The sequence below is a fragment of the Phyllobates terribilis genome, unplaced genomic scaffold, assembly GCF_046119375.1.
Source record: "Phyllobates terribilis strain yellow unplaced genomic scaffold, ASM4611937v1 Scaffold_2__4_contigs__length_985480577, whole genome shotgun sequence".
NCBI lineage: Eukaryota > Metazoa > Chordata > Amphibia > Anura > Dendrobatidae > Phyllobates > Phyllobates terribilis.
In genome coordinates, this window is record NW_027362762.1 from 744823213 (window position 1) to 744846888 (window position 23676).

At 43.3% G+C, this 23676-nt stretch overlaps 1 protein-coding gene across 2 annotated transcripts in view; it reads left to right on the forward strand.

Annotated features, from left to right (window-relative positions):
- Positions 1-23676, forward strand: part of EFHC2 (EF-hand domain containing 2) — a 140464-nt gene that overhangs the window by 100379 nt on the left and 16409 nt on the right. For both annotated transcript variants that reach the window (XM_073667242.1, XM_073667243.1), the window contains exon 11: positions 10465-10598. In XM_073667242.1, coding sequence (XP_073523343.1) covers positions 10465-10598 — 134 coding nt within the window. The remainder of the gene's footprint in view (positions 1-10464; positions 10599-23676) is intronic.

Below are 23676 nucleotides of genomic sequence, written 5' to 3' on the forward strand. Positions count from 1 at the left end.
AAGGTCTCGGTAAGCTAAAAGACGTTCAGATAAAATTGCATATTGACCAGTCAATATAGCCGTCTGTTCAACCTCACAGGCGCATCCCATTTCATGTTCGCAAACTTGTGGAGCAAGAACTGCAAGATCTGGAAGCGTCTGATGTTGTTGAACGAGTTGAAGGCCCGACCCCTTGGGTATCGCCCATTGTTGTTGCACCAAAACCAAAGCAGCCTGGTAAAATCCGGCTATGTGTGGATGTGCGGCATGCCAATCTGGCTATTCAAAGAGAAAGGCACATCACGCCCACTATTGATGACATTCTCGCAGACCTGAATGGTGCAAAAGTATTCTCTAAAATTGATTTAAAATCAGGTTATCATCAACTTGAGTTGCATCCAGATTCCAGATACATTACAACTTTTAGTACCCACGTGGGTTTACGACGATTCAAGAGGTTGAACTTTGGTATCTCATCTGCGGCAGAAATATTTCAGAACGTTATCAGTCAGGTTCCATCTGGAATAGCAGGAGTCCTAAACGTCAGTGATGACATTCTTATATATGGTACAACCCAAGAGGAGCATGACAGTCACTTAGAGCAAGTGTTTCAGAGACTGCAAGCCTGCAATCTAACTGTCAATCCGTCAAAATGTGAGTTTAACCAAAAGTCATTAAGTTTCTTTGGATATATCTTTTCTGAGCAAGGAGTTTCAGTAGATCCTCAGAAAATTTCTGCCATAAAGTCAGCTAGCCAACCTCAAAATGTGTCAGAGGTTCGCAGTTTTCTAGGACTAGTCACGTACTGTGGACGATTTATACCTGATCTGGCCACGGTCTCCGAACCCCTGCGACTACTCACGAAAAAAGACACTCCTTGGACATGGACTACTGAACACCAAGCAGCATTCGACTCCATGAAGTCCAGTCTAACTGGCGACACCGTCATGGCCTATTTTGACCCTCTAAAGTCCACCGAGCTGATCGTGGACGCAAGTCCGGTGGGCCTGGGTGCAATTCTCACACAAGTGTCCAAAGCAGGCAACGTCTCTACCATTTCCTATGCAAGCAAAGCCTTAACAGAGACAGAACAACGCTATTCACAAACTGAAAGGGAAGCTCTTGCGGTTGTATGGGGATGCCTTCATTTTCATCTGTACCTTATGGGACATAAATTCACAGTGATAAGTGACCACAAACCGCTCATTCCGCTTTTCAACAAACATTCTTCAAAGCCTCCCCCAGGACTTGAACGCTGGTTGCTCCGCCTACAGAACTACCAGTTTCGGTTGAGATACGAGGCAGGAGCTGGTAATCCGGCAGACTACTTCTCGAGACACCCAACACCACAAACTACCAAGGACGACATCCCAGCAACTATCCTTGCAGAGGAACATATCAATTTTATTGTTGCACATTCTGTGCCAAAAGCCATGACTATGGAGGAAATACAACAAACGGTGGATTCCGATCACCAACTTCAGTTAGTTATAGAGACTGTTCGATCTAAAAATTGGAGCAATTTTCTTGCTGAAGCCCACCTCCAAACACCAGATCAAACAACCTACTTGACAGCTTTCTTTAATGCACGACATGCTCTCTCCGTGTCTGATTCAAATCTACTGTTGCGTAACAATCGGCTGGTGATACCCCAGAAGCTTCAAAGCAGAGTACTGGATCTGGCCCACGAGGCTCATCAAGGGGTGGTGAAAACAAAGCAATTACTGAGAGAGAAAGTCTGGTTTCCAGGACTAGACAAAAAAGTAGAGACACTTATTGAAACTTGCATACCTTGCCAAGCAACTACAATTGACCATAGACGCGCACCCTTACAAATGACACCCCTGCCAGAGGGCCCGTGGACTGCTGTTAGTGTTGACTTCTGTGTTTTACCGGATCACTCCTATCTGCTGGTTGTCATGGATGACTATTCGAGGTTCCCAGTCATTGAACATGTTTCGACAACCTCTGCCAGGGCTGTTATACCAAAATTAGACAAGATCTTCTCGGCATATGGCATACCGGAAACCGTGAAATCCGACAATGGACCACCTTTTAATAGCACAGACTATTGATCATTCGCAACCTATCTGGGTTTCACTCACAGGAAAATAACTCCTTACTGGCCTCAGGCCAATGGTGAAGTGGAACGGTTCATGCAATCAATCAACAAAACTTTGAGGATCGCTACCATGGAGCACAAGGATTTACAGCAAGAGCTACACAGATTTCTTAGACAGTACAGAGCTACACCCCATTCTACTACCGGGGTACCACCCGCCACTGCGCTGTTCAACAGGCCTATGCGTGTCAAACTCCCGAGCGTTCCGCTGAGTCCTGTTCAAACACCAATTGCTACTAAGGATGCCATATCCAAACAGAAGATGAAGAGGTATGCAGATAAGAGCAGTCATCGTTGCAAGCCGCCGGAAGTTTTGGTGGGAGATTGGGTCCTTGTAAAAAGACTAAGACCTAGTGACAAGTTTGCATCACGATACTATCCTGAACCCTTTCAGGTCACACAAGTCAAAGGCACCATGGTCACTGCTCAAGATCACGGTCGCCAGGTCACAAGGAACGTGTCACATTTTAAAAAACTTTGTGACTATGTCCCAGAAACAGACGAGGCAGATGGCGATGACGTCCTGCCGGGTCCCCAGAGCTCAGAAGTTCCAAGGGAGGATACCTCAGAGGACTCGGAAAGTTCATCTGGGACTGAGATGTCTCACCGCTATCCAGCGAGGGCAAATTGAAGACCGCCAGCCCACCTCTTGGACTATGTTCTGCAGTAAAAAAAAAAAAAAAAACCCTTTGTACTAATGTGAATTTTTGAACCGTTATCCAGTTCTATTGTTGTTTTGTTTTGTGAGAAGAGGAGAGATGTGATGTTGTTACTACATCTGTGATTGGTTGGCTGTTATCCTTGTTTCAGTTTCTGCCTAGTAACGATGATGTAATGGGGAGGAGGGGACAAGGCAGGAGGAGGGGAACGGAAGGAAAAGAATAAAAGTATGGCTGTTTAAACCTACCATCCAGCATCTCTGTGTGGCCTTCTGGAGTTCCTTTCGTCTGCATAACAACACCACACTCTTCACAGATGAAAGTTGGTTCACACTGAGAACATGTGACAGACGTGACAGAGTCTGGAGACACCATGGAGAGCGATCTGCTGCCTGCAACATCCTTCAGCATGACCGGTTTGGCAGTGGGTCAGTAATGGTGTGGGGTGGCATTTCTTTGGAGGGCCGCACAGCCCTCCATGTGCTCGCCAGAGGTAGTCTGGCTGCCATTAGGTACCGAGATGAGATCCTCAGACCCCTTGTGAGACCATATACTGGTGCTGTTGGCCCTGTGTTCGTCCTAATGCAGGACAATGCCAGACCTCATGTGGCTGGAGTGTGTCAGCAGTTCCTGCAAGATGAAGGCATTGAAGCTATGGACTGGCCCGCCCGTTCCCAAGACCTGAATCCGATTGAGCACATCTGGGACATCATGTCTCGCTCCATCCACCAACGTCATGTTGCACCACAGACTGTCCAGGAGTTGGCAGATGCTTTAGTCCAGGTCTGGGAGGAGATCCCACAGGAGACCATCCGCAACCTCATCAGGAGCATGCCCAGGCGTTGTATGGAGGTCATACAGGCACATGGAGGCCACACACAATACTGAGCCTCATTTTGACTTGTTTTAAGGACATTACATCAAAGTTGGATCAGTCTGCAGTGTGTTTTTCCACTTTAATTTTAGGGGTGACTCCAAATCCAGGCCTCCATTGGTTAATAAATTTGATTTCCATTGATGATTTTTGTGTGATTTTGTTGTCAGCACATTCAACTTTGTACAGAACAAAGTATTCAATGAGAATATTTCATTCATTCAGATCTAGGATGTGTTATTTGAGTGTTCCCTTTATTTTTTTGTGCAGTGTATATAATGCAGAGTGGTAATCACTCTTAGGCCACGGCCCCACTATCAGTATTAGGTCAGTATTCGGTCAGTATTTTTTCTCAGGAGTGGGAGTCAAACCCAGGTGAGGAACAATCAGAGAGAAGGTATAATAGAAACAAGTCACCAATTCTGCATTTATCACCCACTTCTGGTTTTGGCTCCCACTCCTGAGAAAAAATACTGACCGAATACTGATAGTGGGGCCTTGGCCTTACTCAGCAGCACTTTGGCAGGAAAACCCCTCTGACATTTAAGTGAATTCTTTCTTGAGCAACGAGTGGATGTGAATGAATATACGTATAAGATGGAAGCTATATGAATTATTTAGTTTTTAATATTGTCGTAAACCTTTATAAAAGAGGATCTGCTTCTTGCAGTGTAATTTACAATGACTATAATAAACCACCAGGTGGAGCACTAGCGCAAGTTATGATAGGACACGTAGCTCCGTACTGGCTTCATCTATAGACTAATGTGCTCATAAATACTGTTACTGGCAAACCGTAAATTCATTGAAATGAGTTCAGATAATGAATGAATGTAAATCTGTTTATGGTTCTGTTTTCTGCGCTTGTTCTATGAATTAGATTGCTCAGCACATGCTACAATCTCAGCAAAACAAAAGCCCTTATAGGAGACCTAAGGCTTATCAGAGCATTGTGAGCACCAGGGGAGGTCTGTGTGCACTATGCATCAGATATGTTAGGTCTTGTTTAAAAGGTTATTTTATCTCGTTAAATGGGTAAAAACAAGCAATTATGCAATTTAGCTGCTACTAAAAATCGTCTCCATTCTCTAGAAAAGGTTACTTTTTAATTCTATAGTTTACGGCTCATTGTGCAAATTACTGGCTGCCGCTGCAGTCTGTCTGAAGGGGCCAGTTTCCTGCGCAAGAAGCGTGTTTTGCAAGTGCTTTGATTTGGAACGTGTAAGCGCTGGACTGGAATGGACAGACTGCTGGATCCGGCCAGCTTCAGTGTTCATGTTGCTCCTCCAATGGTGAAGAAGCAATGCTGCCTCTCCTTGCTCAGCTTCCACCATCGGCTTGAACTGTCAATCTTCTGGCCCTCTCAAGCAGGAAGTTGGGAGGGAAGAGAATGATGCACTGATGAAAGCAGTAAATGCTAAGAAACCCATTTAATAAATATGATGAGGGCTAAAAATGACACTCATACCACTATATTCTTACTGCAGGACTTTGTTCAGTATTTTGCATCAGTATTTGAGTAGGTTTCACAGAAACAATCAGCTGTGATCCTGTGCTGCCCTGTCTGTGTACGTCCCCCCCTGCCCAGGAGATGTGGTATGATCAGACCATGTTCCTGTACAGTCAGACACAACCATTACACAGTACACAGCAGGGGCACATTTATAAGATTATCTCAGCATAGGAACATTTATTTTAACTTTTTATTATTTCAAGATCTATTTATTAAAATGTACTTTGTTCTTGGGACAGCCCCTTCGAGTCAGTCCGATAGTGGCTAGGGACATGTTCTAAATATGCATCAAGATCTTTTCCAGGGTATATAGCAAGCATGTGCCGTCATCCACCAGTAGAAGTGTTGGGCTGGTCAGGCTCATGATGGCTACCAACATTCATATTGGTAATTTAGGGACATATTAGTCATGCTCCTCATCCTCCCCAACCCAACCACAACTGCCCATTTATCATTGGGATTTGTGTAAAATACACCCCTTTGGACTGTGATCCTCGGATTGACCAGGTTCTCTAAAAATTGTGAGTTTTGGCGAATTTAGGGCAGTTTGCAAATATGTGATTGGGCCACTGAACTACAGATCAATATAATGTAAACAGATCTGCATTCAAGGGTCTATATGACCCCACAATCCACCCACAATGGTCAAAATAGCTAGATTATAGGTAAGTCACATTGTTTACAACTACAGGTGCATCTCACTAAATTAGAATATCATCAAAAAGTTAATTTATTTTAGTTCTTCAATACAAAAAGTGAAACTCATATTATATAGAGTCATTACAAACAGAGTGATCTATTTCAATTGTTTATTTCTGTTAATGTTGATGATAATGGCTTACAGCCAATGAAAACACATAAGTCATTACCTCAGTAAATTAGAATAATTAACAAAAAACACCTGCAAAGGCTTCCTAAGCTTTTAAAAAGGTCCCTTAGTCTGTTTCAGTAGACTCCACAATCATGGGGAAGACTGCTGACTTGACAGATGTCCAGAAGGCAGTCATTGACACACTCCACAAGGTCCCAGAGTTCAAATTTTCATTTGGAAATCAAGGTCCCAGAGTCTGGAGGAAGAGTGGAGAGGCCACAATCCAAGCTGCTTGAGGTCCAGTGTGAAGTTTCCACAATCAGTGATGGTTTGGGGAGCCATGTCATCTGCTGGTGTAGGTCCACTGTGTTATATCAAGACCAAAGTCATCGCAGCCATCTACCAGGAAATTTTAGAGCACTTCATGCTTCCCTCTGCCGACAAGCTTTTTGGAGATGGAAATTTCATTCTCCAGCAGGACTTGGCACCTGTCCACACTGCCAAAAGTACCAATACCTGGTTTAAAAACAACAGTATCACTGTGCTTGATTGGGCAGCAAACTCGTCTGACCTCAACCCCATTGAGAATCTATGGGGTATTGTCAAGAGGAGGATGAGAGACACCAGACCCAACAATGCAGACGAGCTGAAGGCTGCTATCAAAGCAACCTGTGCTCCCATAACACCTCAGCAGTGCCACAGGCTGATCGCCTCCATGCCACGCCGCATTGATGCAGTAATTGATACAAAAGGAGCCCCGACCAAGTATTGAGTGCATTTACTGAACATACATTTCAGTAGGCCAACATTTTGGATTTTTAAAACATTTTTCAAGCTGTTGTTATAAAGTATTCTAATTTACTGAGATAATGACTTTTGTGTTTTCATTGGCTGTAAGCCATAATCATCAACATTACCAGAAATAAACACTTGAAATAGATCACTCTGTGTGTAATGACTCTATATAATATAGGAGCTTCACTTTTTGTATTGAAGAACAGAAATAAATTAACTTTTTGATGATATTCTAATTTAGTGAGATGCACCTGTATATGAAGTTCCCGTCCTTGTGTTGTACTTTACATAACTGCTGCTGGGGATTCTAGTGCTTTTTCCTCATAGCAGCCCACAAAATGAGTCTGGTATATGGAAAGCGTTAATTTAATAAATGCAGTTCTTGTCCTAATGCATAACGTACATTAAGGCATCAGGCAGTGGAGCTGTGGTTCAGTCTTTTTTTCATTTTTAGGTGAAATTGCAATTTTGGTCCAATCCCAAGGAACCCCTTTCCTCTCCTCTCTTGCTCATTCTAGATTTTTTGCATCTGCAGTTATTCCCAGTAATATAATAATAAAAGACAATTCAAGGCGTTGCTAAAAAGTGAACCCTGTATGTTAATTTAATCTGGTAGATGGCCTAAAATAAACGGTCTGTCCTTCATGGTAATCCAAAATCTGGTTACACATGCCTCGATTCATTAGTATTTGCATTAATAGGGGCGTGCAGGATAACGATGCAATGAATTCAATAAGAGACGAAAATCACTTAATGAATTCGATGCATTTTCTCAGTGCGTCTCCATGCGCTTAGCCAGAAATGTAAGGGCCTGTGCACACGTTGCAGATTGGTCACAAATTTGACGCTTTTTTTTCTGCTCAAATTTGTCACAAAATCTGAAGGGTTTCCTTATGCCAGCAAAGTGAATGAGAATCCTGAAGTCTCATGCACATGCTGCTTATTTTTGACTTGCAAATTTGGTGCAGATTTCATCTTTTAGTGTTTTTGATGCAAATTTCACTCATACTAATGAGTGGGAAAAAATATTCACCCAAAATGCATGTAAAAAACGCGGCAAAAATGCACGTATTTTATGCGGCATTTTTCCTGTCAAGAGATGCAGAAATGGTGCAGAAACTTTTACATCAAATACCTGACATGTGCGCATACCCTTACTCCAGTCAGGGATGGAGTAACATTGTTAGTGTAATGTAATGATGAATTTGTTGCGTGGGCGTTACCACACCATCCTACCCTGGCTTCTCCACAGTCCTGTTCACTTTGGCGGAGTTGGTCGAAAATGGCGTGAAAAGGCCAAAAGGCGCAATTTTTCAAACTGTTTTACTCCAGAATTCTGGCATAAACACTTTGATGAATCTGGGGTATAGTGTCTCAACTAATAAACTTCATACTAAAGGAACCCATACACATTAGACTTACCAAGGCTGAACCCTCCGATACCATTGGGCATGGCCGACAGTCTGATTTGTATGGGGGTTTCGCTACTCTTCCTGACAAATGATGTCGGTGAAGATAATTGTTACGCATCCGGGTGGTGGAACCTCTGTGCTGCGGTGCAAGGAGGGACCAGAGGGGTGTGACTAAGTATCTACTTGGCCCGACCAAGGTCGCACGGCGGCTCAGTCGACTCCGTGAACCAGGGAGGGACCGAGCAGAGGGACCAGGTGCCACTCTGGGACCAACCTTGTATGAGAGCAGATGACTCCCACGGGTCAGAAGGCAGGAACTGACCGGTACAGCGGGTGAGCACGGCAGGCAGGCTGACAGGTGGTCTGGGTAGACAAGCAGGCTGATTCGGCTGATAGCCAGACGTGTGCTCCGGGTAAGCAGGCAGCCGGGTAAAACAGGTAACTGGCAGGTGCTTCCAGGTAAGCGGGCTGGCAGGCACGGCAGGTAACAGGCAGGTGCTTCCAGGTAAGCGGGCTGGCGGGCACGGCAGGTAACAGGCAGGTGCTTCCAGGTAAGCAGGCAGGCAGACATGGCAGGTAAAAGGCAGGTGCTTCCAGGTAAGCAGGCGGGCAGACACAGCAGGTAAAAGGCAGGTGCTTCCAGGTAAGCAGGCAGGCTGACACGGCAGGTAACAGGCAGGTGCTTCCAGGTAGGCGGGCAGAGTCCATAGACAGACTGGCGGTCTGGACTGTAGACAGACTGTCGGGCTGGAAAGTAGTCAGAATGGTGGACTGGACTGAAGATCAGACTGGCGGACAGGACTGACTTGCAGAGGACCCGAGGGCTGAAGCAAAGTAAGTATCATAGAGCAACAACCTTGCACGGCACCTCCATATTGGAGGAGGTGCCTTTTATAAGGAAAGTCCTCCGGCCATTGGCCGGGGACTTTTTAGGATGGCGCACGTGGCCCCTTTAAGAGGGAGGGAGCGCGCGCGCCCTAAGCACAGTGCCAGGGAAGCTGCGTGCACCAGCACCAGCTGCAGGGAGGCCGGAAGACGCTGGAGCAGGACCGCGGTGGTAAGGGGGACGGCGTCTCTGCCTGGCAGGGGGCAGAGACGCCGATGCTACAATAATGATCTGACATGTGTGATTTCGGACCGCTGAACCTGTTTGTTCTATCAATCTATCATAAAGATACTGTCAGCTTAAAACAGACTTCTACAGGCAGTCATTTCAATCTCCACTTTGGTTTGCAGAACCTACTGAGCTTGCTCCTAAACTCTAATGCAGAAATCTGGTGTTTGCTGCAGTCTCCAACATTTTGTCTGCAGAGTAGTCCCCTAATGGTGGAGCAAGCTTAAAAATGCCACCGTACAAACCGGTATCAGAATGAGAGAATAGCTAGACTATGACAGGCCTGGTCTAAGTCTAAGGGCATAGTCTAAGGGCTCATACTCATTTGTGAGAAAAACGGACGAGTGCAATCCGATAAAAAATCGGATTGCACTCTGTCCAATGGTGTTCTATGAGTGACAGCTCATCTGTGATTTTTTTCTCAGCAGAAATCGGGCAGAAAAAAAAATCACAGCATGCTGCACATTGCCGCGTATCTCGGACGAGACTCGCCAATGCAAGTCAATGGGTGTGACAAAAAAAAATGGACGGCATACGGACCATCCGTATGCCCTCCGATTTTTACGGATGCATTACCATTCTGTAACATAGAACACTGTAAATGGTCCTGAAAATGATAGCAGAATAATAGTTGCAGAGTAAAAAAAACGCATTGCATACGGATGCTATTTGTGAAAAATTGCATTGTCCTCTCATGAAAATCGCATGACACTTGCATGACACTCATCCGATTTTTCGGTCCAGATATCAGAACATTTTTTTTCACACATATGGGTATGAGCCCTTAATCAAAATGTAGGAGAAAGGCAACACAATCAAGCCAACAAAGGGTCATGCAGTCCGAGGTCAGAATTACAGTGGGAGTCCCAATTTCCTTGGGTCAAAGCACAAAATAGCAACCCAGTTTTGTGTACCAGTGATATCCCAACAATACAATAACAACTGGCACTAGGTATAGAATACAGAAAAGCTAAATGGGGCAATGGAACCTCTGAGTGACGATCATTCTGGTAGGGCGGATGAGCACAATGTGCACTCGCCACTCAGCATCTCCACCATTGTCACTGAGAAGACTGGAGCAGCGGCTAATGGCACAGAACGCCATAGGTGCGCAGCGCAGTCTCTATCAGTCCATCTATTATCATTCTTTCTGTTTTTGTTCAGCTATTCCTCATTTTTTTTTAGTTCCCTATGGCGGACATTGCTTCAATCATGAGTAAACTAAGAAGTATCAGCGAATCCAACTCCAGAGAGATAAAACAACATTTTGTATCTAATGATCCAAGAAACAGGAATGAGATGACGTATGAAACCTTCAGGTATGGAATGTGAATGTAAAATATGGCTGTGTGATCCTAGGGTGGGCTATATTTATCATGTTTTAAGGGAGTCTATCACAGAAATGCTTTTACTGTGTGTGTGATGACTTCATGGTGACCAGAGAGGTGTCAGAGGTTACACTTGCCTCTCTGGTTTCCCCAATCTCTCTATTTAGAATACAGTGCTGAGTGGTCTGATCTATCAGCATGATTTAGGAAGTCATGGGATGAATTAATCGACCTCCATACACCACCGGCGTGTTCTTGAGTGTATTCACAGCTGCACTAAGTACATAACTATAACTCTTGTAGTTTGCGGACACGTAGCACTTGGCATTCCATCTATGTATCCAAGATGTCAACACGTGGAAATGTTTGACCAACTACTGACACTTGTTGCTACATCGCACTATTGCACCACCAACAAACTGCATGTTACTGTTTGTACAAAACCCATAATAGACTATTTGTTTTGTTAATGTTTTTGATTATTAGTGTTTATTTTCCATTGACTATATATTAAATCCTGTTTACTATGTACAAAACATGCATTAATAAGTGTAAGGACAGAGTGACAGGTCTCTCCTCATACATCCACTCAGGGAGAGACATGTCTGCGGCTATTAAACTATGTTTTTCTCTGAAACGCTGCCGTGTTTCAGAGTTAAACATATACGGCTGAAATCCTGCAGCCACTGTTAGGTTTCCTTTAAATGTTTTACTTGGGACATACATCAGCCATTGTATTTCTCATCTCAACATGGAGAATTACAGGAAAAACTAGGCAAAAACAAACCAGACAAGTCATACAATATAGTTAGGAACACTGCACAATCTACTGTCTGCTAAGGCTAATCCCTCCGTAGCATAAGCCTGCAGTTGTTGTATACTCCAACATCCTTTCTCAACAATAAAGGGTTAGTTCATTAGATCCAGCCCCTTGATCAGCCCAAAACATCTCTCTCTGCAGTCAGTAACTGTGCAGAAATATCCATCATTGCTTGTCTAAATTGTCTAATCTTCACCTAAACCGCATTCTTTTCGATGATAATTATATCTATTTCCTTCTCTATTTCTTCTGTAGCCTGCACAAGCTTTTAATACTTCCCTTTTCAAGAGAGTCCTTTCTTCTTTGTATACAGTGCCACCTTTTGCTGCAATTACTGCTGCAAGTCTTTTGTGGTATGTCTCTACCAGCTTTCCACATCTAGAGGCCTCTCACCCAGCCAAACCAGAACTCACACTTTGCACTGACAAGGGGCAGTACCCCGAAACACAGTGTCTGCAAATTGAGTTTCTGGTTCTGGCTTATATTCTAAGTCATGTGATAAGTCTCTTTAAAGGATCACTATTGACTTTTAGGATTGTTTCTTCCTGTAGGTGGCACTAGAGTTCTGGTCTTCTTCCTCTCTGAAGACACAATTTGCATATTTCCCAGAGGTGCATTGCGGCTTTAAAAGTCTCCTCACCGTGACATGCTTAACATGTCGCTGAAATCTTTACCCATTCTTCTTTGCATACTCGCTTTAGCTCAGTGAGATTGGATGGAGGCGTCTATGAACAGCAATCTCAAGTCTTGCCACAGATTCTCAATGGGATTTAGCTCTGGACTGTGACAGGGCCATTTAAACACATGAATATGCTTTGAGTTTAAGGCCGTTGTCCTGCTGTATGGTGTTTTCTGGGTGATGTACAGTGTTAGTTTTCCCCCAAACACAGCGTTTTGCATTTAGCCAAAAAAAATTCTACTTTGGTCTCATCTGACTAGAACACCTTTTTACACATGCTTGTTATGTCCCCTGCATGACATGTGGATGAAGGTACTCTGGTGAGATGACACCAAAGTAGAACTTTTTGGGCTAAATGCAAATTGCTATGTGTGGTAGAAAACTAATACTGCACATCACCATGAAGACATCATCCACACCATGAAACATGGTGGTGGTAGTATCATGGAGTGGGGATGCTTTTCTTCAACAGGTACAGGATAGCTGGTCAGAGTTGATGAAAAGATGGATTGTGCTAAATATCAGGAAGTCCTGGAGGAAAACCCGTTAGGCCATGTGCACACGTTGAGTATTTGGTGAGTTTTTTACCTCAGTATCTGCAAGCCAAAATCAAGAGTGGAACATTTAGAGGAAAGTATAATAGAAACATGTGCACCACTGCATTTGTTACCCACTCCTGGTTCTGGCTCACAAATACTGATGTAAAAAACTCATCAAATACTCAGCATGTGCTCGTGCCCTTAGAGGCTGCAAAAGACTTGAGACTGGGGTGTAGGTTCACCTTCCAGCAGGACAACGACCCTAAACATATTACCAGAGCTACAATAGAATGGTTTAGATGAAAGCATAGTCATATGTGTGAATGGCCCAGTCACAGTCCAGACCTAAATCCCATTGAGAATATGCAGCAAGACTTGAAATTGCTGCTCACAGGCGCCTCCATCCAATCTCACTGAGCTAGAGCTAGTTACAAAGAAGAATGGTCTATAATTTCAGCCTCTAGATGTGCAACACTGTTAGAGACATACCCCAAAAGACTTGCAGCTGTAATTGCAGCGAAAGATGGCCCTACAAAGTATTGACTCAGGAGAGATGAATACAAATGCACATCACAATTTTCAGATTTCTATTTTTAAAATATTTTTTAGAAAACCATGAATCATTTCCTTTACACTTCACAAACACTTGCTACTTAGTGATGGCATATCAAATATAATCCCCCAAAATATATTCAAGTTTGTGAGTGAAAAAACGTGAAAAAATTTAGAAAATTCATGGAGTATGAATACTTTTTCAAGGCACTGTATCTCGGTCTCTTGCTGTTTACATACCAACTTTTGTCTCGGGTTTTATATGTTCCTTCAGAAGTTTCATCTGCCTTTCCATGTCTTTTGATTTTCCCTTCATCTTTGAGGGATCTTTCAATAGCTGGAATTCTTTATTTTTCATTGTAGCATTGTTTTCCTCATCAGGTATTATCCATTTGTTGGCATCCCCTTCTGAGCACTGAGAAATGTATTTTGTTTTCTCTTATTAAATGCATTGGTTATGTATCTGGATTCGATTGTATCTCCTTTCTTGTAGTAGTTGGGGGTCACAATGAATTTTTCTTCTGTTCTTATTTTCAGTGATGACACTGTCTTTCTGTCAGGTTCCATTTTGCTGTTTCTTAATGCTTTTTGGATGTCTGTTACCCAGACCTCAATGCCATGTGTGGCTATAGTCATTGCATCCATGTGTGCAGGGTCTCACCTCTTCCTTTAACTGTGTTAAGTAAATAGAAATACTTATCCACTTTGGCAAAAAATATCACCTGCTTTCCATCACGGATAGCACACTCATCAACTTAGAATTTTACATTGAGTCCTTTAGCTTTCATTCACTTTACAAACAACAGTTCACCTTCTAGACTGGGAACATGCAACACGTCTTTTACTGTTATGGCTATGTTCTGTTAATTTTTGATGGGGCACACGAGGACTCTTTATCCAGTTCCTATTGCATGTTATTCTGCTTCATTTATCAAGATAGATTGTTTCCTGGTTATTTAAATCAAGTTCTGTGAAAATAATTCTATAATTTGTCCGGAATCAATCCACCAACTTCATAATGTCTTGATTATTTTTGTTACTCCGGCTGCCATGATAAATCATCGGCTCTTCGTGATCGCACACCGGTAATGGTGTCATTTAAATGCTGCTGTTCAGTGATTGAAAGCAGCATTGAAATGGTTAAATTGCAGCGATCAGAGCTAACTTTGGTTGCTGCAGTTACAAGCAGATGATGGCTATGTAGCACAGCAGGCATCTACTTAGTATAAAGCAGGTTCAGTTATTTTGAATTGTATTTTCATAGTAAATACATCAGTACATTCAGATGTAAGAGATCTATTTAATAAGGTATATGTGTTAAGCACGGCATTGGAACATTGCAACAGATAAATATGCAATTGACACGTCTACATAAGAGTCTGTATTGATGCTGGTGGTCCAGCCAATCTCTGACGTTATGTCTGCCCTCATTTGAATGGTTGAAAACTGATTTCATGATTAGTTACAGCTGCTGCTATGCTGTGAGCCATGATACAGATGGCAACATCTGCCAAGCTAGATGGTTTTAAAAGTTATCATTAATGCATTGAAGTAGTTGCAGCTTGGTAATCCGCCTCTAATTGTATAAATGATTCCAATGTACACAAGGCTCACCTAAGGGACTATACAGCATATATAAATATACATGTGAATATATATATATATATATGTATTTACATATCTAATATATATCTATTTCTATAAATAGATATCTGTACATACAGTATACACCATGTGTAGATATAAAAGTCAATGAAGGGTAGTCGCACTGTCAGTTAAATGTGGTAATATTTGTAATTTACTATTCCGATGTTTTTGACTTTGCTGATAAAACAAATAAGGAAAAGAGAGAAAATACCACATGCGTTGTCAGCTGTGGATATGATGTCATGCAACAATAGTTTCTGTGTTAAATATGGTATGGGCAGCAAATATTTGGCTGGGTCACTTCTCGTCTTCTGGGTGGTAGTGCAGCGCTTTTGAATAGCTCTCACATTCTTCTTCAACGGAGCATTGTACTTGTACAGTGGTTCTATATTCATCTTGGCTCAGATGCAAAGACAGCTTCCTCTTTTAAGTAACCAGCTTTCTTTTTCTGACCTTCCCTGGCATCCTGAGGACGTTGTGAGACACACATTGGCACTGCTCAAGTGTCACCGTGAAAAGATGGACTAGAACATTGTGTTCCATGTACGGTCCGATTTCTCGCATGCAGTACTTTTTTTATTTTGTAAAGAAGGCATAATCGATAGGGTAGGATGTGTGTTTTTGTATGCCACTTGCTCTCATTTTATACAAGTACACTTGCAGGTCTGATGAAATTAGGTCATTTGTTAGAATTATTGAGCAGTTGAACACTTTTGATGCTAAGTAGAAATACATACAGTATGAAGTCTTAAGGAGGCCCTGTAATATTTTTTACCTGGTGTAAATGTCGCTCTCCTAAATATGGCATTTTTTATCTTTTCTTCCTGCGCTTTTCCATTCTTGAGAATATGACCCCTTCTTCCCTGCTCCTCAAGAAAACTCCCAACCCTTAGTTGAAAAGAATAGATTTACCTACAAGGAAGAGGTGGCTATTTCTCAGGAATGGAGAGACATGAAAATAAAAGGAAAACACACCAGATTCAGGAGGATATCAGCTTTTACACCCAGTAAAAAAATACAAGTGATAGGGCTTCCTTAACCCCTTAGTGACCAAGACAATTTTGACCTTAATGACTAGGCCAAATTTTTTAAATAAGACCAGTGTCACTTTATGTGGTAATAACTTTAGAACGTTTCAACGGATCCCACTGATTCTGAGACTGTTTTCTCGAGACATATTGTACTTCATGATAGCGGTAAAATTTGTTCTATATGACTTGCGTTTATTTGTGAAAATATCAGAAATTTGGCGAAAATTTTGCAATTTTCAAACTTTTAATTCTTATGCCCTTAAACCAGAGAGTTATGTCACACAAAATTGTTAATAAATAACATTTACCATATATCAACTTTACATCTGCATCAATTTTGAAACATAATTTTTTGTTAGGAAGTTAGAAGGGATAAAAGTTGATCAGCAATTTCTCATTTTTCCAGCAAAATTTACAAAACCATTTTTTTAGTGGCCACATCACATTGGAAGTGATTTTGGGTGGCCGATATAATAGAAAATACCCCAAAGTGACACCGTTCTACAAGCTGCACCCCTCAAAACCACATTCAGGAAGTTTATTAACCCTTCAGATGCTTCACAGGAATTAAAGCAATGCGGAAGGAAAAAATGAACATTTTACTTTTTTTCACAAAAATTTTACTTTAGCACCAATTTTTTTATTTTCACAAGGGTAACAGAAGAAAATGGACCCAAAATTTGTTGTGCAATTTCTCTTGAGTACACCAATACTCCCATATGTGGGGAAAACTACTGTTTGGACACACGGCAGGGCTCGGAAGGAAAGTAGCACCGCTTGACTTTTTGAAAGCAAAAATGGCTGGAATAGAGAGCAGATACCATGTCGCTTTTGGAGAACCCCTGATGTGCTTATATAGTGGAAACCTCCCATAAGTGACATTTTGGAAACTAGCCTCCTCAAGCAAATAATCTAGATGTGTGATCAGCATATCAAACCCCCAGGTGCTTCACAGAAGTTTATAACGTAAAAATAAAAAAACACACTTTTCCCTCAAAAATGTTCTTTTAGCCCCCAATTTTTTATTTTCACAAGGGTAATAGGAGAAAATGGACCCCAAAATTTGTTGTGCAAGCTCTCCTGAGTACGCCAATACCCCATTTATGGGGGAAAACTACTGCTTGGGCTCATGGCAGTGCTCGGAAGAGAAGGAGCACTGTTTGACTTTTTGAATATAAAAATGTCTGAAATTGAGAGCAGACGCCATATTGCGTTTGCAGAGCCCAAGACGTGCCTAAACAGTGGAAACCCCTGACAAGTGACCCCATTTATAAAACTATAACCCTCAAGGATTTTATCCAGGGGTATAGTGAGCATTTTGAACCTACAGGTACTACACAGAATTTGACAACATTAGGTAAACATATTTAAATTTTTCATTTTTTTCACAAAAATTTTGTTTTAGCCCCAAATTTGTAATTTTCACAGTGGGTAATAGGAGAAAACAATTTGGGCACATAACAGAGCTAGGAAAGGAAAGAACACTCTTTGTCTGGAATAGATTGTGAATGCCATGTCACATTTGTAGGGCCCCTGACATACGAAAACAGCAGAAATCCCCACAAATGACCCCATTTTGGAAACTAGACTCCTTAAGGAATTCATCTAGGGGTGCATTTTTAGCGTACAGGTGATTCACAAAACTTTATAACATTTAGATGTGAGAACAAAAAATTATTTTTTTCCCACTAAAATACTGTTTAAGCATCAAATTTACAATTCACACAAGGGGTAATGTGAGAAATTGGACCCTACAATTTGTTATGCAATTTCTCCACAATGTGGCAGTATCCCATATGTGGTTGCACACTACTGTTTGAGCACATGGTGGGGAACGGATGGGAAGGTGTGCTACTTGGCTTTTAGAACGCAGATTTGGTTTGAATAGACTATGGGCTCCATTAACTGAGCCCCTGAGGTGCCAAAACAGCAGAAAACCCTGAGGTGAGCCCCAGGTACATTACTTAATTTAATAACATTGAGACGTGGAAATATGAAATTTTAGTGGTAAAAATGAAATTTTTGTATTTGCTGCAAATTTGTCATGTACACAAGGGTTAATAGGTGAAACTGGACCCCATAATTTATTTCTCCTGAACGTGGTGATGCCCCATATGTCGTCAAAAATTACTGTTAGGCCTCACATCAGAGCTGAGAAGGAAGGAGCGCTATTTGGCTTTTGGAGCACAGATTTTGCTAGAATATTTTGCGGGCGACATTTGCAGAGCCCCTAAGGTGCCAGAACAGCAGGAAAAAAAACAAAAGTGACCCCATTGTAGAAATTGCACCTCTCAATGAATTCATCTATGGCTGCAGTCACTATTTTGTAACATCCACGACGTGCTTTATTCTGGAAAATTGCAAATATGCCAGTTTAGTGCCCATATATTGTGCCCCTATACAGTGTAGTGCTTCTGGCATCACAGACCCCGTAAATTGTTAAGTGCGCTCTCGCTACTACAATATTGCCAAACATGTGGCACAATGGGGCTCAGACGGAGGGGGTATTTGGATTTGGGAGCGCAGAATTCGCTGGATTTTATTTGAGGGGATGGGAGCCGTAGCTTTTCCAGAGTCTTTGTTCTACCAGTAGCGTGGGAACCCTCTATAGTTCCAGTGACAGATGACGGACCTGAGTGGGGGCTGGTTTTGTGCGGGATAAATTATGGTTTTTATTGGTAACATTTTGGCGTACATAACATTTTTTGACCGCTGTCAGTATAAGGCTGGATCACAATCTTGTGTTCTACGCTGTGCACGTACATTGGGGTTTCTGTGTAAATCCCACAAAAATGTGATTTAAACGAAACCAGCAATTTAGTTATTTTTTTTATTTTTTTGATCTGTTCATCGTGCGGTAAAAGTGATAAGACTGATTTGTCCGTGGGGTTGGTATGATTACAGCGATACCAGATTTATATAATTTTTTTATGCTTTGCTCTTTTTACAGGCTAAAATCTATATTTTACAAAAATGTATTTGTTTTTGCATCGCCATATTCTAAGATCTGTAACTTTTTTATTTTTTTGCCGAATGAGCCATATTAGAGCTTGTTTTTTGCAAGACGGTTTGGCGTTTTCATTCATAGCATTTTATTCTACATATGACTTTTTGAGAGATTTTTATCCACTTTTTTTGTGAGTCAGTATTATGAAAAAGTGAAACTTTTGGCGTGTTTCTTATTATTTTGTTTTACAGCGTTCGTCATATGGAATAAATAACATACCAGTTTTATAGATGTGGTCATTCCAAACACGGCAATACCAATCATGTGTACTTTTTTGGTTTATTTTTGTTTTAACACAATGGCTGCGTTTTGAGTGTCGAAACGGTGATTTTTGTTGCTTTTTTGTGTTTTTTTATTTTTTCACGTGTTTTATTTATTTTTTTTTACTTTTTCACTTAGTCCCGCTGTGGGACTTGTATATGTTTTACTTTGATTACTGGTCTCATACACTGTAGTTCTCGTGTACGGCAGTGCATGAGACTGTCGGTGAGCTTATGTAACATACCTGGCGGCGTCCTTGCATAGTGGTCCATCTCCCACTGTGCAAGAGCGCGCACTTGATCTCCAGTCCAGTCTGCTAGCCTGGCTTCTCTCCATGCTGTCTGCTTGCCTCTGCTTCTGCTGCTTAAGGGCGGCGCCCGATCACTTCCTGTTTCTTGTACCTGCTGCGGGCACACCCCTTGTGCGTCCTCAGCCTATTGCTGTCTGTCACCTGGTATTTAACCCAGCTGCTCCAATGAATCCCTGCCTGAGCATTGTGTTTCATTCAGTGTGCTCTTTTTCTCTGAATGTGCCAGGTCCCTTTCTGTGTTTGCTTGCCTGCCTTTCCTGGAGGCTGTATTTCCTGGCCTGTCTGAACACGCTCCTAGCCTGTTCCTCCCGCCTTCTAGGGGCTGCATACCTAGACCCGCTCCTGTATCTTGCTACTGTGTCTGTTCTTGTCTGTATACTCTTCTAGCCTGTTTCCTGTGTTTCTCTATGTCCGTACCTTTCCTTTTTCTGCAGAGTCTGAACTTGTACCTAACTCCTGCTCGTTGTCACTGTACTTCCGTTTGTGAGTTTGTGGTCCACTCGCTACTTCACTGCAAGTACCCTGTGGGTATCTGGTTCTGCCTTTCCCTTCCTGCCTGTTCCGTGTGTACAAAGCCCTGTCCCCCCTGCTCTGCCTTGCTCACCGCTCCGGCAGTTCTAGCCTGCTCTGCCTTTGCTCACCGCTCCGGCGGTTCTGGCCTGCTCTGACCCTTTGCTCACTGCTCCAGCAGTCTCGCTCCGCTCTGACCCTTTGCTCACTGCTCCGGCAGTCTTGCACAGCTCTGACCCTTTGCTCACTGCTCTGGCAGTCTTGCTCTGCTCTGACCCTTTGCTCACTGCTCCGGCAGTCTCGCTCCGCTCTGACCCTTTGCTCACTGCTCCGGCAGTCTTGCTCCGCTCTGACCCTTTGCTCACTGCTCCGGCAGTCTTTCTCTGCTCTGACCCTTTGCTCACTGCACCGGCAGTCTCGCTCCGCTCTGACCCTTTGCTCACTGCTCCGACAGTCTCGCTCCGCTCTGACTCCTTTGCTCACTGCCCCGGCAGTCTCGCTCTGCTCTGACCCTTTGCTCACTGCTCCGGCAGTCTCGCTCTGCTCTGACTACTCTTGCTCACCGCTCCAGGCGGCCTCGTCCTGCTCTACTCTTGCTCACCGCTCCAGGCGGCCTCGTCCTGCTCTACTCACGCTCACCGCTCTAGGCGGTCTCGTCTTGCCCTTCTCTCGCTCACCACTCTGGGCGGCCTTACTCTGCTGTGTTTGTCCGCCACATCTGTGGTTCTGATCCTGAGTCCCAGTGTGTACTGGGTCCTATCCCGCCTGTGTTCCAACCTGCTAGTGCCTCCCTGTCTGCACTCTAGCCGTGCTTGCCTGTACCCCCCTGCCTGCATACCCGCCTGCCTGCATACCAGTTGTGCCTGCCTATACCCACCAGTCTGTGCCAGCCTAACCTGTCTGTTCCTGTATTCCCCTGTGTGGGTCAACAGCCGTGTCCGGGGTCTGTCCTGGAGTAGCACCTGGTCCCTCTGCTCGGTTCCTCCTTGGTGCACTGGCGTCGTATGCCATCGTGCGACCCTGGTCAGATCGGGTGAATACCTAGTTACACCCCTCCAGGCATTCACTCTCCGACACGGTCTAGTGGAATCACACGCACACGCCGCTCAGCCCGGGCGTGTGCATTACAGCTTATTGCTGAATCTCGCAACCCACTGTACCCTGGGGTCCTCACATTACCTCAGGGTACCATGGTAACCATCGGCACCTACGATTCTAACTGCGGGGGTCCAGTGGTTACAAAGGGGGTCTTTTAACCCCTTTTTAACCCCTTAAATACCGCTGTCACGATTGACAGCGGTATTTAAGGGGTTAATCAGCCGAAATCAGTTACAAAACCGGTCGGAGCTGATACCGCAGGATGTCAGCTGTCTTATACAGCTGTCACCCCTGGATATTTCGGCCGCGGGGCAGTGCTAAACACCTATTCCTCAGCGCCCTTAAAAAGCAGTGCTGAGGTCCCTTAACGGCCGCCATTAAAAGGCGTATCGGCATTCGTTAAGGAGTTAAAGGGAGCCTGTCATGTCCCCAAACACTGTTAACCTGCATATACGGGGTTAATCTGCAGGCTAATATCTTTCTAGAGCTCCCTGGTGGCTGCACTAACAGTCAAGCTACCGGGAGGAAATTAACTTTATTTTTCCCGGCAGCCTCTGGTTTTCAGCCACCGCTCAGTACATAGTTAACAGCATCTGTAAGGATGCCCTGGCACATTGACTGACAGCCATCTCTGCAGCATATTCATGCAGAGCCAGTGTGCCAGGGCATTCTTACAGCTGTATTCTGAGCAGTGACTGAAGAACGTGCCGGTATCGCCTCTATAACTGAAAGCTGGAGGCAGCCTTGAGGAAGAAAGTTCATTTCCTCCCAGTAGCCAGGCTTTCAGCTTTAGAATGTTGTTAACCTTCAGATTAACCCCACATCTGCAGGTTAATATCGTTTGGAGACACAGACGGTTCCCTTTAAAATAGAGATGGATTTTTTTTAATAAAGACATACAGTTAAAAAGGCAACCATTCACCTGTGATGGGACCACCCCAATTCAGGTGATCTTATTCTTCTCTAAAGTCAGTGAGTTCCATCTTTCCATAATACATTTTAAAAATAGAAAAGGAGAATTACAATCAGTCTTGGCAGTTTATCTCTCATTTAAGGGAAGAGGTAAAAAAGAACTGGTTTCTTCTGGACCATGGCTACTTGGACTAGTTTTTGCTTCCTACAGAATGAAATTCCTATCTTCGGTTGATCCCATCCAGACCATATAATCTGTGCAGTTATTCCTAATTCTGCAAGCACTGAATTATTAGCATCCAAGGATGAAATAAAGTGATCTTAGGTCTCTGTCACCTATGTCTTACAAAAATGGATTGCAGGTGAATAAGCCTCGAGTTGTTCTTTATCATGACTGCTGGGACTAATATTGGTTTCATGGAGGGTGAACTTCCAAATTCAGATGGGTCTTGTCCTGAAAGATAATGTTAATCCAATTCACACTTCTGTGTTTCTGGTAAGCGTGGCATCCATTTTTTTTCACGGATCATACATGTACTCATTATAACCTATGGGACTGCTCACATGTCTGTGTTTTTACACAGACCGTGTGTCCGAGTAAACCAAATGGAGACATGAATTAACACATGTGGAATTATATACTTAACAAAAAAGTGTGAAACAACTGAAAATATGTATTATAATCTAGGTTCTTCAAAGTAGCCACCTTTTGCTTTGATGACTGCTTTGCACACTCTTGCCATTCTCTTGATGAGCTTCAAGAGGTAGTCACCGGAAATGGTTTTCACTTCACAGGTGTGCCCTGTCAGGTTTAATAAGTGGGATTTCTTGCCTTATAAATGGGGTTGGGACCATCCGTTGTGTTGTGCAGAAGTCTGGTGGATACACAGCTGATAGTCCTACTGAATAGACTGTTAGAATTTGTATTATGGCAAGAAAAAAGCAGCTAAGTAAAGAAAAACGAGTGGCCATCATTACTTTAAGAAATGAAGGTCAGTCAGTCCGAAAAATTGGGAAAACTTTGAAAGTGTCCCCAAGTGCAGTTGCAAAAACCATCAAGCGCTACAAAGAAACTGGCTCACATGAGGACCGCCCCAGGAAAGGAAGACCAAGAGTCACCTCTGCTTCTGAGGATAAGTTTATCCGAGTCACCAGCCTCAGAAATCGCAGGTTAACAGCAGCTCAGATTAGAGACCAGGTCAATGCCACACAGAGTTCTAGCAGCAGACACATCTCTACAACAACTGTTAAGAGGAGACTTTGTGCAGCAGGCCTTCATGGTAAAATAGCTGCTAGGAAACCACTGCTAAGGACTGGCAACAAGCAGAAGAGACTTGTTTGGGCTAAAGAACACAAGGAATGGACATTAGACCAGTGGAAATCTGTGCTTTGGTCTGATGAGTCCAAATTTTGGATCTTTGGTTCCAACCACCGTGTCTTTGTGCGACGCAGAAAAGGTTAACGGATGGACTCTACATGCCTGGTTCCCACCGTGAAGCATGGAGGAGGAGGTGTGATGGTGTGGGGGTGCTTTGCTGGTGACACTGTTGGGGATTTATTCAAAATTGAAGGCATACCGAACCAGCATGGCTACCACAGCATCTTGCAGTGGCATGCTATTCCATCCGGTTTGCGTTTAGTTGGACCATCATTTATTTTTCAACAGGACAATGACCCCAAACACACCTCCAGGCTGTGTAAGG